Below are 18,154 nucleotides of genomic sequence, written 5' to 3'. Positions count from 1 at the left end.
ACGTTGTCGGTCCTCAACCGTAAATGGCACTTTGTTTAGGTTAGAATGAAAACAATAGAAGATCATACTTGAAAGCTAAGTATGATGGGTTTACACTATTCAAGCTTTTCAGAAGTGGAGCTTTCAACTGTAACTATTTACGACTTTCACCTATCAGCTTTTGCTTTGCTCCGAATTCCAATATGGCGGATGAGCCTAGCAAATATTCCCGCCAAAAACAGGAGAATTGAAACAATACCACCTATAGATGCCGCGGGTGTCAACGACCTCTATTCAACCTTTTGACGTATCACATAGTGTGCTTAGCTACGAATATTTTCAGAGAGAGTGAAATTTGGAGATTCAGCAGTCATTCTTGTATCAAATCGTCTTGTGGTCACCTTCCAGTTCGGACACCGGAACACAGTAGAGTGTTAAGTGGAAAATATTTTGAGAAAAATCTTTCCCGTAAATCAAATTTCAAGTGAAATATAAATTTGTTTGTGAATTTTTAAAGTAAGTGTCAATAATTATTATATTTTTTTTTTTTTCGATTTTTAATCTACTGTTGAAGCCAATGGAAAGTGAGGGAATTCGCAAGGGTGGATCATTTCACCTAGGATCTTAGCAACCTCGATGGAGAGTAGGTTCAAATGTTGAGGGTGGTGACCTAGTTTAAACTACCGATGGAAGGTGTATAATATTTTTGAAAATACGGTCGTGTAACCTGATACGTTGGATTTTATCTATTCCAAGAGTAAAGTGGCATCACTAGGACGCAATGGTGCCTCTGCGACTCAAAATTAGCGCCTGATTTTGATAGAAATATTTGACCTTGCTGGGGACAAGACGCATTTGGACCATATAATTGTCGCTTTTGTTTCTATTTATAATTCCATACAATCTAGAGAAAGTCCTCAACAATTGATTGGCCAAAATAGTACTATCAGATCATGTGGAGATTCTCCATCTTTCTCACACGTTAGGTGACCTTCAGTTCGGGTGCATTCCTATTGGCGCTAGAATTCTAGACTTATTGCATTAAGATATTTTGATACGCAATTTTAGATAAAAGACAATGTGCTGAAGTCTCCCCGGTAACAAACCTAATCTGGGTTCCTCCAGTATATCTTTTCTATTAAAATTGTTGTCCGTTTCCTATTTTTGGACTATGGACATTATTAGTAACACTTGCCATTTTTGCCATGTTACAGCGTCAACAAGCTGATAACGTTCTAGACCTTCGGATCTCTTATCAAAATGTCATGGATAATGTCATCGAGACGAAACGTGTTTTCGTATTTATTCTCTTTAGGGGGCTTGGTTTTCTGATTTGAATTCTTGGATGTTCTTGTTGTGTGCGTAATACGAGTTTTGCTCGGGTTTCACGCATAAATGTAACAAGAGGGTTTTACTTCGAGGCTAGACTTGCATTGCAAGGTTCACACTGATTGCTAATAGAAAACCGGTAATTCCATTTTCAATTTTTCCGGAATTCATAAGAAACTTGAAAGTAAAAAGTGGAAACATGCATCTATGGCTGAACTGATAATGTTGAAAGCCTTGCCAAGGACACAATGCGGTACAATTTTTAATATAAATAACAGGTTTTGCAGGGATTATATTTTGGTTTGGTTACTTTTTCTCTGAAACTAGTACGCCAACAGTCGATGTGGGAAAACTTGTATGATAAATTCACTTCATCTATGACTATTCAAAACTTTCATCTAAAATTGGGGATTAGATAAATCATATTTCCGAAATTGACAATTATTTATTCCAGTTGTCCAGATATCCTTTTTTAATTTCTTTCTTTTTTTGCCTTTTAACTTGACTGCCAAAATATCTTTGGAATATTGTAGCCTTCAAACCCAGTTCATTTTGTTATATTTTAAGCAGCTGGCTCCCATTCCTACAAACATCCTTGGGGTAAGATACCAAGGAAGTTTCGTGAAGTTATCTCTGCTTCGGTCAGGCGCAGTATGTATCGATGGTTCATGACATTTACAAATTTTTCCATTTACCCTAACCCTAAAAATTGGTCCTGGTAATTTCCATATAGGAATCGGATATTTTTTTAATGACGGCTTCAAAATGAAATTCTTTTTTCATACTGTTGTCAAGAAGGTTTTTAAGGGTTTTCTTTTGCCTAGAAAAATGCGCGATATATGCTGCTGTTATTCCGACTTTTATCCTATCATGAAAAAATTCAAACCGAAATCGGCGAAATCGGTCGGAGACGTAAACGTCATAAACTAATCTGGGCCTTTCCATGGGTAGACTGTAAGTGAGTGGAATATCTTGAACCGTAGATAGTCAATGGTTATATGCACAATGCACTTTCTGGAAGAAAAACCGGTGCATCTACTTTTCATCAGACACGGATGTTTCTGTCTGAGCACTATCGTAGTTCGATCTTTCATAAGATATTCCATTGGCATCTTTGATAGTGGGTTGATTGGAAATTGGGAAGAAAGTGCACATATTGAAAACGTGACTAAAATTCCATATATAGCAATAAAGTCTTGATACACCTGAACAGCAGGTTTTTGACATGTTTGCAAAAATTCCACCATATAAAGCCTGTAATTATTAGTTACGCTCATGCCTATAGTGTATTGAAGTTGACGAAGCGCCAATGAAATAAAGATAAAACAATAAATTACCTATTTTGGCTAGTTTGATATTTATTTTCAATTATAATTATTTTAATATAGATATTTTGGGGAACAACTTCTTTTCTCTAACAAGGAAAAATGCTTTGCTTGTAGGAAGGGTTCAAATTATTCCTGAAGTATATTTGGCTCCCATAGAAAACAAATATACCAGCGAAGGAAATCTTATATTTTCTTGGAAATTAATAGCTTTTGAGATGTAAATCTTTTTTACGAATATAATCACGATATCGACACATGAAAATATGGCGATGTACACAAGGTGATGTGGGTGCTATTCTCTGTTAGCTCACCCCATAAACCATATACCCTTATCTGAACATTTGAACGGTTCAAAATGTTTTCAAAATAATCTTATCAGTCACCTACACATACAGTAAATTCATTCAATGGTGAGAATTCGTACGTTTTTACATAATTTTCATGTAATACGTTATCAATACGTGAATTAACACATTTACAATCTGTGGACAGTTCATATATAATACATGCATATATGGTGTATATTTAGATATCTTTTACCTTTATCCTGACCTTGGTACTTTCAAAGCAGGATCCTTCAAAGGAACGAAATTTCATTTCAAAAAATTCCTTGTTAAATACTTGAAAACTCTACGGAAGTTTCATCAACAAATGTCTGCCCATTTGTCTGATTTTTTTTCATAGCTCTGTTGAGATTAAAATATTATCGTAAAATATCTCAAATTGGATTCAATATTGAAAACTCGGTAATTTAAATATGACAGGTTTTATGGCTCCTTTAAGTAGAAATCTTTGGTAAGGTTAAGTAATGAAAAGATCTTGGCATATCCGACCATCCATTTTTACAGAAGATAATATCTTCTTACATGGATTCATTAAGCAAAAAAATTCTATAGAAAATACAATTTTAATCCCACGTTATTTGACTAAAATTGGCAAGATTCGCACCAAACTTAACAGAAAAGTATATTCGCGGTAATCTCCTTTCGTTACCGATAAAGGTAGTCCCCTTTCGCTAGAGTGTTTATTATTTTTAATTGCAAATATTGAAGTTCCCAAAACCACTTGTCTCCTGCTTTAGTCCAGTGCAACCAACGCCCAGCACTGAGGAAGGAGACAGGTGATTCTCGATACATTGATTTTTGCAAATAACAACAATAAATACACAAGGAAAGGAAAGGAACTGTTGTTTCATTTATTTATAAATCTTAGGTTGTAATGTAGATACATTTTACTGTCATTTCAAAAATCTGAAAAATATTTCATAGTAAACGGCAAAATAGATTCAAATTACTACTTTGCCATCATTCTATCTTTCAAAATTCATTGAACCCTTTCAACTGCTCCCCAAGCTATGTCGTCATAACCAAACTCCATATTTTCCCGAAGTATGAGTGTATCTTTTCATATTATTAAGAATTACTCTTTTATCACTTATGTGACGAAATCAGCCGTCATTGCGCATGTTCTCGGAAAAGTAAACTCATACTTGTATACATGCTGGGATGAAATATTTTGACCTCATTCAATGTCAAAGTATTCAGAAAAAGCTCTACAGTGTATCTGAATGAAAGCACGCGTATCTAAGTTGAGTTACTAGGAGAAAGTAGTTCCGAATGCTTCGGCTTATCTTAGAAATTACAGTTCAACTGGGTACATTACCTGACAGATATGTGGCGCTAGTGACCGACTGAGCTTTCACTGAGGCATGCGCTGTATTATCTATCGATTGTAAAGATACATTTATCTATGGGTTTGTATGTTCTTATTCATAGCACTTTCACTTTCAACGCTACGTTAAGAGTTTTATACTCTAGAAGGGCACAACGTCATGTGAGGGGATGATTTGGAATGTCAGGGTCAACATATGCGAGGTCCTTTTGGAAAAAAAAAATATTTTTCATTAATAGGAAGTTAACTATCCTTAATGGATGCAGAATTAAGGCATAAATATAGAAACTAGCCAGCAGCGAGTTAGAAACGGGGTTGAAAATTTAAAAAATATTTCTGGGTAAATGAAAGAATGCAAATAAGCCAAGACTAACCTGATTTTATTATATTGAAGGACTATGTTTTTATGTTGGTTACAAGCGAAAAGGAACAATGTGCAGCGTAATTGAAGACGAAATATTGATTGAAAAATTAAAAGCTAATAATAAATAATAAAGACCATAATTAGGTCCAACAGGATAAAATTGCCAAGAATATTTCCGCAAATTTATCATAAGATATTTTTTGTCCGATTATTAAGGGAGTATTTACACCCATATACTGACTGCTCCTTCAAGAAAAAGTGAAATAATTTTGGTCATCAATGCACTCAAACGGAGTAAGGCCACAGGGCTTGACGGTCTCTCCGCTTCACCTGCAGTCACTGCTGATCTACTGCTTCCACTCGTACAGAAATCTTGGGGATCGAAAAAACCTTTCCCATAGAGTGCAAGAAGAGGATTATCGTCAAGATCCCAAAGAAAGGGGACCCGTTTTGAGTGTGACCAGAACAGAACAGGGATGCTTGCATGCTCCCCGCGCTAAAATAATTCTGGAACGCATCAAAAATCATCTCGAAAGCTTGACAGACAGGGAGCAGACTGGTTTTCGCTCGGAATACTCCTGTGTTGGCCACATCAACCCCTTTTTGAACAGTGCACAGAGTTTAGATCTTCGCTGTACCTGCCCTTCATCGATTTCGAGATAGTTTTTGATTGCGTGAACAGGGAGTGTATCTGCAGTGTTCTACGCAGGAGGAACATTCCAGAGAAACTAAAAACTATTACTAAAGCGACATAAAATGGCGCATGTGTTACATCAAGGCAAAATCTCGGAGGACTTTAAAGTCCAAAGCGGAGTCCACCAGGGTTGCATCCTGCCACCGATATTATTGTTTCTTTTTATCGGTGACGTTCTTCATGCTGCTTTGTCCGAGGATGTTGAAGGCATGGACAATGACATTTTTGCTCAAACACCTCGAACACGCTGATAACATCTCTCCTCTCATCTGCTCTCTCACCAGATCATGGACCTTGGAAAAATGGCTTTGCATTTGGAAAGAGAGGCAATTTGAGTTGGACTGAAGATAAACACCAATAAAACCAAGGTCCTTAGTCTGACGGCTCACCGCACTCCCTCTATCTGCATTAATGGGCAGAGCATTGAAAGTGTCGATCAATTTGTATATCTAAGAAGGCTGATTTTCTGGTGTATGGTGGCAACGAATTGGACATTGCCCGACGTATCAACAGCGCCAGATCCGCTTTCGCTGCCCTGTCTAAAATCTGCAAATACCGTTATTTCAAAACCAAGGATAAGTTGAGATTATTCTGTGCTAGTGTTCTTTCTGTATTGCTATATGGCAGTAGCAGAGATGTTGAGTGCACAATTTTGAGCGAGGGCTCGGATTTTCCGCATCATTTTAGCTCCGAAATTTTCCTCTGTGGACTTGCCGGGAGGAAACACCAGCTAGGCAGGCAACACTCAACTGCTTCCGCTTTCTCCTATTATTGGCAAAACCACCTGCAGCCCGATGCTCTCTCTCTAGCATCAACTTCTACTGTCTCCTGTGTGTCTTATTAAAATTTATTCAATGTCTGTCCGTCCGTTGATTTATTTGTCGGTTATACTCAATTTACTGGCAAACGGCTGAACCGATTGTCACGCAATTTGGTGGGAACATGTGGTCTATGTGCCCTTTCACATGCCTCGAGTGACTCCATTGATTGCGGCTTCCATTCATCGATCCGCTCTTGGTGTGATTTTACCCCACTCAGAGGATTTAAAGATCGATCCTTCAAGTTATGTGGAGTCAGTCCACAGTCTGCCTTACAAACAGCCGCCTGCAAGGGACTCGTCTGCTCTTGCTGTAAAAATTAGCGCGGAGCGAGGCGGTGATGTTGTGGCGCCACGTCAACCACGCCCCTACCTCCGATGTCTCGAGGCAGGTTCATCCGCTCCATGGCAAAGTTTGGATAGTAATCTATATCCGCCCCTGGACGTTTTCCAAATCGGTCTTCGTCCGCGGCAATATTCCGAAGGCATACGCCAGTGAGGGATAGCGAATATATTCAATGCGCTTATTTTATTCTTCCCCGAGAGATGCGATTTTAGTGCTTGCTTTACACGTCGCAGGAATTCGAACAGGAAAGCATTTTACAGGTCACCAACTCGAACAAGGGTTCCTTTCAGAGTTCCTGGCTATTTCTAGAAGTCTGTGTCGATCATAGCTTGGATGTGGAGGTCACCAATGCTCTGTCCGGCATGCGGCTCGTGATGACCTTTGAGAATTCCATCCGAATATCACGGCTGAATATGTCTACTATTCGCAACAGACTTCTAAGATGGTCATCAGTACCAGGATGCAGCTTGGTGCATGTACATCAAGTGTTTCAGCTCGCACTTAGCACCTAGGCCATATTTTATTGGAAAACCCTGCCCTCTAGCATCATCCAGTAGCCATGAAAAGGGCTTCAGTGGCATAATCGGTCTTGTGTCCGCGGGGTCCTGCACCGTATCCTTTTTTTGGGACAAGGTAGGTAATTCCCCTAATGAGGAAGGGTGGAAATCCCTCCGGCCGACTAATGACCTGATTTATGCCATGTGCCAACCCGACTATGTATATAACTGCCTGGGAATTGCTAGTCTATGCAAAGGATCTATTTCTGAGAATTTTATACCCGCTCTTTGGATTTCGTTCCGAACCTCAACGGAGACTTCAGCTGGTCGATGGAGAAACTGCAGCAGGCGGAGCAATGCTCCTGGCCGTCGTGGCGCCTAGACCTCGAACCGCCCCACGACTAGCGGTTTCGAGTCGTGCCGTCCATTACGGGAGCCCAACCCAGTCACCGTCAGTTATCCGTACTAGACCTTAAAATTCTCCTTCTCATCTTTGGGGGTGCAGTTTATCCCTAACTGATAGGTGTGATAGCTTCCTTTCTCCGAACCTTTTTATCCTCTTCCCCGTTATTCTTTGCCGAAACTCAATCGATCTTCTGAGTTTAGTTCAGTGATATTTGGTGCAGGCCTTTTGGTTTTCGACTAACTTGGTGTACCTTGGCATAGTACACTTCATTTTAGAGTATCATGTTTTTATTGACAACGCTGAAAGGACTTTTAGACGATGCGGAACCCAGCAAAAACGCCCAAGATATATGGTCACTACCTAGGAAAAAATAGCTCCAAGGCAAATCGGTTCTCTCATTGTCATTCCGTGGATACTACTGGGAGATGCATACCACATGCCTGCTTAGGAATTCAATTGCTTCTGTTCCGTGGGATATCCTACTAACCTTTGCTTCTTTCAAGGACCTCAGTTAAGAGTCTTTATTATAACATAACATTTGTCGATTTCCTCAATCTTTCCAAAGAACTACGAATAATTCCCCTTAATAATCGATTTCTCCAACTGTTTTTAGATCTAATCGAATCTCAAGATGACTACCTACTTCAACTACCCATCCAAGGAACTCCAAGAGGAACTTAGCCGCATCGCCAAGGCTATTGTTGCTCCTGGCAAAGGAATTCTCGCTGCTGATGAATCTGTTTCAACGATGGGAAAACGTTTGGCTGTAAGTATTACTCCCATGACAATATTCTTTTGTATATATTATTATCAAAATCAAATGTAAACTTGCTAAAAATACTATCGCCATCAAAAATTCATTAAAATATCTTTTTCCTTTTAGGACATTGGACTTGAAAACACCGATGAATACCGTAGACAATATCGCCAACTTTTGTTCACCACTGATGCCGTTGTTGCCGAAAACGTTTCTGGTGTCATTCTTTTCCACGAGACCCTTTACCAAAAAGCCGATGATGGCACTCCCTTTGTTGAATTGTTAAAAAAGAAGGGAATTATTCCTGGAATCAAAGTCGACAAAGGTGTTGTTCCATTGATGGGCTCAGAGGATGAATGCACAACTCAAGGTATGTATATCTTCAAAATCGTAATAAATTCTTGATAAAAAGGGGCAACTATCACCAGAATAATTTCTTAAAATTATAAACAATTCATAGTAAGGAGGGAAGAAATTTTCAGTTGAAATTCCTTAGCTTTTGAGAAAAGATCTCCTAAATATTTCCGATATTTTAGATTCGGTTATTCTACCTAAATTTTTGGAAACTAAAAATTTCGCGTTCAATGTCATGCCAAGTTTCTAATCTTTCTGCTGTTTAACTCTGGTAGCGATTAACATGCATTTTGAGACTCCATTCAACCATTAGTTACCTGTCATATTCCTAAGCTGACCTAATTTGTACCAATTCAGCTAAAAGGTCACTTTCATTTCGTATTACTAAGAAAGTCGGCTTCTACTTTTTTAAAGAAAACGTTCCGTTGAATTACAATAAAGAGAGGAGTCTGCTCTCTCATTTTTCTAAAGCTCTCCAATATATGACCTGCGGTTTGGTTCAGGGCAGAGCTTCATTCGTTCAGAGCTCATCAGACGCTTCCTTACCCGATGACGACAGGCAACGTCTTCAGGTTTATTTCACAGAGAATAATCCAATGGATTCAAATTTGGGCTCCCAGAAGGCCAGTCACCCGACCCTACGAAATCTGACACGCTCACCGATGACCAATTTTGAACTTTCTTGGTCTTGTAGGCAGGTGCAGAAGCCTGCTTAAAGCGCCAATGATTACCCTCGAATAAGCTTTCATTCAGAGGCTCAACTACGGTCTCTAATAACTGTTGATACACTGTTGAGTTGGTCCTGACACCAGTTTCACAAAAATGAATGTCCGTCACGCCGTGATAGGAAACTCTCCACCACACCATCACTGAATGAGAGTGGTCCTCCCTAACATGATCTTCTATACGCTCGATAAAAGATTTTGTGATGCTAATTTTTTGCGAAGCGTTTTATCAGTTTTGTGTGTGATTGGCTTTCACAGCGTCTGGACGCCCCTAACTAGAGATGGGGTATGTAAAATAGGACTTATGATACACGTGGAGACGTTCATTTCACTTGCTAAACGCTGTTTGCGCAGCGGATCCCGATAAACTCTTGCCTGCATAACATTCGACTGTTGTAAAAACCTCGGACGCCCCTCTCTCGACTGGCTGTAATGTTTACTTATGGATACCAGTTTAAGCGTTTTATGCATCTCTTTGGCCGTCTTTCCACACTCATATAAGGCAACAATAGCCACTATCAAGCTTTCCGACAGGTTCTGATCAAGCTGTAGGTATTTAGCAAAATGCTGATTAAATTTTCAACGCGATCTTTCTCGAATCATTCAAAAGTAATTACAAGATTTCAGACATGCCCATCCCCTTATTCAAAACCGATAATATGGGCTTTCGTTAAGTTTGTTTTGTAGTATTATCCGCCTATCAGTGGAGATCGATCCTCGAACGTAATCGAAATTACTAGATCAAACTCGTATCTATTCCAATTGCCTGAAACTATCTCGCCTAATGGCATCTAATTTAGCATAATTCCTTGGACAGTTTCCAAGTAATACTAATCATCATCATTATCGTAATGCCGGCAACGTGCCTCCCTTTCATGTAGTGCTACCTGTTTTGTATCCATCTTGGTCATCCATGAATCCCGTTCACAGGCGGAGTCGGCTTCGTCATTTGGTTCTATCAAAGCCCTGAGGCTTTCAAATCACCATCCAGCGTATCAAGCCACCGCTGTTTTGGCCGGCCTTTTAGTGGCTTACCATCGACTTCGATGTTCAGACCAGTCTTGACGAGTATACTCTGGTTACCCGGATTACATGACCATACCATAAAAAACGCCTCTCTTACAATTTTTTTCCACGATCGGTGCAACCCCATATCGATCGCGAATATCCTCATTTTGAATGTAATCAAGGCGTGTCACGTGACTAGCCCAACGCAACATCCTTGTCTCTATTACCTCGAAATGCCGTTTATTATCTCGTATAGTCAGCCAACATTCAGAACCATAGAGATCGACAGGACGGACAACATGGCGACGATCAGAAAAACGCCAGTTGTAGACTGCCACTTCATCCAGGTTACACTAATTAGTGAAGCAATTTCATAACGCAGTTCTCCATTGGTTGATAGCATTAATCCGATATATTGACAGTGATAGTGCCTGTTTCATGGTGATCGGTCATCAAAAATTCAGTTTTATTCAGATTCAATCTGATACCGTATTGCATGCATGGCAATCACTCCATTTTTGGACAAGTTGCTCGAGATCATTTTGTCTATGAGAAGCCAGGAAAGCATCATCTGCAAAAGGCAGTGTGCGCTGGACATTGGATGACCTGTGTGTCAGTGTCCATAACAAGAACAAAGAGGAGTGATGAGAGAGCGCTTTCTTGGTAAACACCTACAGAAACACGAAGCGCTACAAACCATGCTAATCTAATTATCCATATATGTATCTCCAGAAAAAGAATTGATTCCTGAAGCTTCGGTAGTAAATTTCTTACTATCTGTCACTTTCTGGGAATATGAATTCCTTAGTGAAATCCTATTATCCAATATGGTCTGAATTAAGTTTCATCAGGACTCTGAAGGCATTCCAAAAGTAATTAATACACTGAGTCTTAGAGGAGGTGGGTGTCGCCTGGAAGGTTTTGTTATACTTCATAACAGTTTGGGAAGCGCCCAATATTGAATCAAACGTCTATGCTCTTATTACCAAAAACGATTGTTAATGATGAGGTTTTTTTTTGCTACGTTACAGAGCGAGAAAGTTCCCAATTGGTCTTGAAGCTCAATTCCCACCCTGAGTGGTTGACATGCTATATAATGCTTTCAGAAGCTTTTTACTTAGCTGGCTAGATAACACCAAAATTATCCTGAAACGCATCAAAGAATATCTGGAAAACTTGATTGACAGAGAGCTGGCTGGTTTCGGTATCCTTCTGTATTGACCACATCAACACCCTACGAATTACTTTTAAGGTTTTCTATAAAACAAAACCTTATTAAAACCGATTCAATGTCTGTCTGTCACACGCACTTTTCTCAGAAACGACTGTACCAATTATCTGTCTATCAGTCTGTCTGCCTGTCATGCGCATTTTTCTCAAAAACGACTGTATGAATTGACAGGAATTTCCCTCTACATGCCAAAAGGGGGGGGGGGGGTGTCCAATTTTTTTCACCGTATATATTCATGTGTGAGCTATCAATCGATTAGTACTTCCCGCAGCCGTTCTTAGTGTCACTATTTGTTGGAAAGGTGGGGAATGCAGGGGGTACAAATTGATCATTTCTTTCGTGGACCCATTCTCAGTAACTACCCAACCAAAAAATTTGAAAAAAATTACGAAGCTGCCACTATACGGTGTCCGGGTATCAAACAACCCTCCACACAGATATCTCCTCAAATTAAGTTAATAATAGTATATATTTTGGGGAGATTGGTTAGAAACACCCCCTCCCCCCACCTTAGGATTATCCTAGAATCATAAAAATTTGTAATATAAACCATGGTATGAAGCATGATTTCTCCAAGTTCGGTTAAAATCGCGCTTTTATTGACAAAGTTACCTCTTCCATGTTAATGTACTAGACCACAATCACTAAGCATAAATGTCATATCAAAGTCAGTAGTCGGACATACTAAATGGGTATACATTACCCAACTATACATGCAAAAGAAATACGCAAAACCTTTCGACTTGTTTAATAGTGCGCGGAGTTTAGATTTTTGCTTCATTTATTCAACATCGATTTCGAGAAAGCTTTCGACAACGTAAACAGGGGGTGTGTCTGCGGCGCTCTAAAAAGGCACATTCTGGAGGAACTAATAGCTATTATTAGAGTGACATATTATGGCGCAAAATGTCACGTGCTTCAAGAACAGAAATTTGGGGTAGAAAGTAGAGTTCGCCAGGATGGCATGCTGTTACCGATATTATTTCTTGTTGTCAGTGTCGTTCTTCATGCTGCCTTTTCCAGAGGAGGTGAATGAGTTCAATGAGCAATGACGTCTTTCCTCGATTATACTGATGACGTCTGTTTGCTCTTTGACCAGGTCATGGATCTTGACCAAATGAGCCTGAATTTAGAAAGGCTAGCAGATAGAGTTGGACTAAAGATAAACACCAGCAAAGCGGGACGTTCTCAGTGTGATGGATTTGAAAAAACTAGGAAGCATAGTCGCTGCCCATGACCCCATCGAACTGGATGCTTCTCGACGCATTAACAGCGTTAGATCCGCTTTCGCTGCTCGTTCTAAAATCTGGAGACGCATTTATCTCAACAGCAAAATTAAGTTGAAACTGGGCTATGCCAATGATCTTCCTGTGTTGCTATATGGAAGTAACATATCTCCACTGTCACTTGAACGCTTCAAGCCTTCGTCAACACCATTCTGCTTTGTAGGTATCATTGAAGTACGTTGGCTTGATACGGTCACAAACGATGACCTTGGTCGAAACATTGGTCTGCTACCCGGGGGCAGTATAATTGGAAGGCGAAAGTGGCAGTGGATAGGTCATACATTAAGGACGAGCGACAATACTTTCCTGCTAATTTTAACCCCTTTAAATGCAGTCATGGAACAATTTTTCGATGCGGAGAAGAATAAAAATTTGCTAATGTGTCCTAATCCATTTTTTCTAAAAAACCAATATATTTTTCTCTAGATTCGTTTCTCTATTTTATGAATATCAATTATTTTTAAGAATATGAAATCAGTGAACTTGAAATTCAAAATATCTAATGTTATAACGGACACATTCTATCAAACTATTTTCATTTAGCTAAACTATTCAAACTCCTTAGCTCCATAAGCCCCGAAAAAGCTCAGCTGAACTGTTCTAGTCTACGTAAATATGACCCCGACTGGAAGAAATAGCGTCAGAACCATATTTCAAAGATTCAAATCAAAATTTGTCATTTGTCACATTATATTCTACTTTCAAATATCTTTGACATCTCAATAATAATATTTCATTTTATTAGCTCGTAGGTGGTATAATTGTGGATCGTTTTCTTAAAACAATAAATTGCTCAGCATACATATGAATAAATATATGTATCCGCCTACGGTACCTGGTTAAATATTCAATAAAAGATACATCTTAGATTATGGATCTTTCACTTTAAAGCGGAGAAACCAGTATCTGTTTGTTTCTTTCCTCAAAAGGAACATCTGAAATGTATCTAAATAAATTGACCTGAAAATATTTAACTCAAATGTCAATCAATTCAGGTGTTCTTGGACAACAAAATAGATATTTTATAAAATTCGGTGATACAGTTAGAAAGTGGTATAGATTACCTTCAGATAGTGAAGTACAAGCCATTACTCTAGATTACGCTCCTTTTTACAATATTAGTTGGCCACGTCGAGCTTTGAACTTCTTGATACGGGTCCGCTATTATTTTAAAGCCGCAATTAGGGGTGGGGGAGGGTCAGTCATTCTTTTGCTATCACATTATAATGCAGATCTTTTCTGGGTCGACAACAACCCTGAATATATACCATGTGTGATGCGTTACTGTGTTCTAAATGCATCTAGATTTAATCTAAGTGTAATTTCGCAGTGTTTCTAGCGATTAAATAATTTGGAATAATTAAACTTGCTTTTTTCTATTCGCTAGTGATATTTATTATGGTTGCAAATATCTGACATTTCGAGAATCAGCAGGAGCACTGATGAAGGGAAGAAGTAGTTCCCGAAATATCGGTATTTGCAACCATAATAAGTATCACTAGCGAATAGAAAAAAACCTGTCTTAATTATTTCAAATTATCTAGATTTAATATTTTCCTAAGTTTTTACTAAATTTGCTTGAATTTTTGAGGCAACAAATTGTAGCCACGGAAACTTGTTCTTTGTCAAGGACAAGGATACATTGCCTTATGCTAACTGCTACCAGCAAGTCATAACGAAGAGGCTCCTTGGTTCCATTTACCAGCAACCAAGTATAGTGCAAAATAAAATATTTTGAAGTAATTAGCGAAGGTTGAAAAGAGTCCATTCTCTTCTCCACTAAAAAGCCACGGATATACCCGATTGATTATGGAAACTGTAGGCACCTTCCTTTATGTAACTCGGGACTGAAAAGATTTAACCAAGCTCCCACTACTGTATTTATCAATTTATATGTTAAATGTGTAGCTCAACTAAAAGTTCGGGGCAAACGTTCCTTTTTGGATTGTATGGGGTAGGCAGGTATCAGTGGCCGCTCCGAGGAGCCCAATTAGCGCTTTGGTGCGCCGTTTTGATGCCACAAACTCCTAAGACCGTGACTGTTGTTATAGGAACAGGGAAGCAGAGTCCAGCCGGCTCGGATCTTCAGAGCCAGCCCGTAGCATTCACGAAGGAAAGCAGCTCTCCGACCCTGCAGCTAGAAATCTCACTGAGGTCCCCAAAGAATGGTTTACCCAGTGTTCGCAGCCTGACTCGAGCCAGAGCCGGGCAATCGCAGAGAAAGTGCATGAGGGTTTCCCTTCCTTCTCCGCAGCTTCGGCAATGCGAGTTATAGGGTAAGCCGAGCCTAGCGGCATGGTCCCCTATGGGCCAGTGCCCCGTGCAGACCGCCGTAATCTTGAATGCATTTGCACGCGTCTGGCACGGGAGCTCTCGTGATCGGGCTATATTATAAGCGGGCCAAATTCTCCTTGATTTGGCACAACTTGTAAGCCTTCGCCATCTCAGGCCCGCGGCTGCTAGGTAGTGCGAGTAGACTCGGCCCCCGACAGCCACCAGCGGAACACCGACTGCATTCCCCGAGGGACTGCCAAGAGCAGAGCCTTGCCTGGCCAATCCGTCAGCCCGCTCATTCCCCTCTATGTTCCTATGCCCGGGAACCCAGAGGAGAGTGATCTTAAGCGTACCGCCCAGAGGGTTGAGCGTGTCTCTGCACTGCCTCACCAACCGGGAAGATGTCGTCGTTGAGTACAAGGCCTTGATGGCCGCTTGGCTGTCGGTCAGAATGGCTATGTTACGCTTGGGGCTCGAATCACGCTCCAGCCATCGACATACTTCCAATATCGCCAGTACTTCTGCCTGGAATACACTGGTGAAACCTGGGAGACCAGACGACTTGGATACACCGTGTGTATTCGAGAAAACCCCCGCGCCGACTCCATAGGCCATCTTTGATCCGTCCATAAAGAATACCGTGTCATAGTCTTGCAACACGCCGCCAGTCTTCCACTTTGCCCTGGTTGGAAGGTCCACAGCAAAGTTTCTCGTGAAGTCCAGCTTGCGTGTGACATAGTCCGTGGGGGATGCCCGGATTTCTCGAGGTATTTCATCTAGAATGTTGCTGTGGCCGTAGGAATTCGCTGCCCAGCATCCGGACTCACGTAGTCTGACGGCACTGCACGCTGCAACATATTTGATATGGAGGTCAAGGGGGAGGAGATGCAGGAGTACATTGAGAGCATCTGCCGGGCAGGACTGCAGAGCCCCCGTAGCACCCGCACACGCGGTTCTTTGAATCCTATTTAACTTCGTTCTATTGTATTTCTTCTTCAAAGCCTGCCACCATATAATAGATCCGTACGTCAGGATCGGACGCACTACAGCGGTGTACATCCAGAGAACCATCCTCGGCCGGAGACCCCATTTCTTGGCAAAGGTTCTCTTACAAGCATAGAAGGCTATACAGGCCTTCTTAACCCTCAGTTCTATGTTCAACTTCCAATTTAGCTTAGGATCCAGGATTACACCCAGATACTTTACATTAGAGGAAAGAACCAATCTTTGTTCATTCAGACGTGGTAGATGGAATTCAGGTATCCTTGTCGTGGTGGTGAATAGCATCAGTTGCGTTTTGGTTGGGTTTATGCTGAGTCCGCATCTTGCGGCCCACAGGCACACCTTTCGCAACGCTCCTTCCATGATGTCGCTCATAATGGACAGAAACATCCCTGATACTAATATCACCAAGTCGTCGGCATACGCCACCACCTTCACCCCGCTGCTGTCCAATGTACGTAAAATTTTGTCCATTACTATTAACCAGAGCACCGGTGAGATGGCACCACCCTGGGGCGTGCCTCTGTTTACAGCTTTGGTCAAGTGTTTGCCTCCTAGATCGGACTGGATTATCCTGGTACTCAGCATGGGTATAATCCAATGCGTGAGATACCCCTCCAATCCAATATCGGTCAAGGCTTCCTTGATGGCGTTGGTACTGACGTTGTTGAAAGTTCCTTCTATATCCAAGAAGGCAGCAAGGGTATACTGCTTGTACTGCAGCGACCGCTCAACCGTGCCAATTACCTCGTGGAGGGCGGTTTCTGTGGATTTTCCTTTGAGGTAGGCATGCTGGGACTTAGAGAAAGGCGTTCTATCCATAATCGTCCTTAAGTAAATGCCCAGGACGCGTTCTAGGGTCTTCAGCACGAAAGAGGTTAGGCTGATTGGCCGAAAGTCCTTCGCGGACTCATGACCTCGCCTGCCCGCTTTCGATATGAAAACCACCCGTGCGCGCCTCCAGGACTGCGGTACGTATCCTAAAGTGATGCAGCTCCAGTAAATCTCAACAAGTCACGGCACAACCCTTTCCTGCTGCTTCTGTAGCATGACTGGCATTATGCCATCTGGGCCTGGAGATTTGTATGCGGAGAAGCTGTTTATAGCCCAGCCGATCCTATCCCCGGTAATTACCGATTTGATAGTTTGGCACAGCTGGGGTTGCCGCAAACCCTCCAAGCGAGGCTCTGACTCACAGTCCTCCTCGCTTCCGACTTTTTAAGGAAGGATGGACTCTTATGTTTCTTGGACAGAATCTTATTGAGCCTCGCGGATTCACTAGTGCTTTCAATGTTCTGACAATAGTCCTGATGGCCGACTTGTACTTCTTTAGGCAGTCCTTGTATGGCTGCCAGTATTTTTGCCTGTAGCAGATGTTTAAGATTTCTCTGGTCAGCTTGCTGAGACTAGAGAGATCTTCGTTCCACCACGGTGGCAGGGTCTTTTTGCTGTACTTAGCAGGGCACGAGACTTTGAAGGCGGTATCAAAAGCCTTCTCCAGAGCCCCGACCTTTGACTCCAGTTCGTCTGTCGTGCCAATCCTACCAATTTGCGCACCGGAGAGTTTGTTCTTAATTACCTGACCAAACTTTCTCCAGTCGATCATCCTGGGGTCTCTAAAGGGCTTGGAGACCTCTGCGGCGAGATCTAGACTGAAGAGTATCCAACTGTGGTCAGAGAAGGATCTCTGGTCAGACACTCTCCAGTCCTCCACCCTAAGAATCACGTTGTCGGTTATTAGGGTGATATCAAGGACCTCCTCTCAACCGTCACAGTTCTCCGAGCAGGGGAAATGAAAGGTTGGTGTACTGCCCCTGTTACACACCGATAGATTTGAAGTAATAATAAAATCAAAGAATGACTCACGTCTTTCGTTGATTTCAGAGCTGCCCCAAAGCGTATGCCTTGCATTTGCGTCGCAGCCTATCAGCAGGTTGGCTTTCTTTGGTGTTATGGTGTTCGTCAGATGTTGTAATTCTTCTGACGGAGCTGATCGGTCGTGAGCCATGTACGCCGAGGAAATATACACGTTCTCTGCCCCCACCTGCTCCAGCTTGACCACAACTAGGTCACTGGAACTCAGGTC

General features: G+C 41.4%; 1 protein-coding gene across 3 annotated transcripts in view; it reads left to right on the top strand.

Moving 5' to 3' along the window:
- The first annotated feature begins 323 nt into the window (after positions 1 to 323).
- Positions 324 to 18,154, top strand: part of LOC119660519 (fructose-bisphosphate aldolase) — a 78,764-nt gene continuing 60,933 nt past the window's right edge. Inside the window, exons 1-3 of one of the 3 annotated variants that reach the window (XM_038069140.1) lie at positions 324 to 495; positions 8,045 to 8,197; positions 8,315 to 8,558. In XM_038069140.1, coding sequence (XP_037925068.1) covers positions 8,063 to 8,197; positions 8,315 to 8,558 — 379 coding nt within the window. In that variant the 5' untranslated portion in view covers positions 324 to 495; positions 8,045 to 8,062. The remainder of the gene's footprint in view (positions 496 to 8,044; positions 8,198 to 8,314; positions 8,559 to 18,154) is intronic. The other 2 variants (XM_038069139.1, XM_038069138.1) reach the window with 2 other exon arrangements.

Source organism: Hermetia illucens, chromosome 6, assembly GCF_905115235.1.
Source record: "Hermetia illucens chromosome 6, iHerIll2.2.curated.20191125, whole genome shotgun sequence".
Taxonomy (NCBI): Eukaryota; Metazoa; Arthropoda; class Insecta; order Diptera; family Stratiomyidae; genus Hermetia; species Hermetia illucens.
This window is presented reverse-complemented; position numbering and strand designations above follow the sequence as displayed.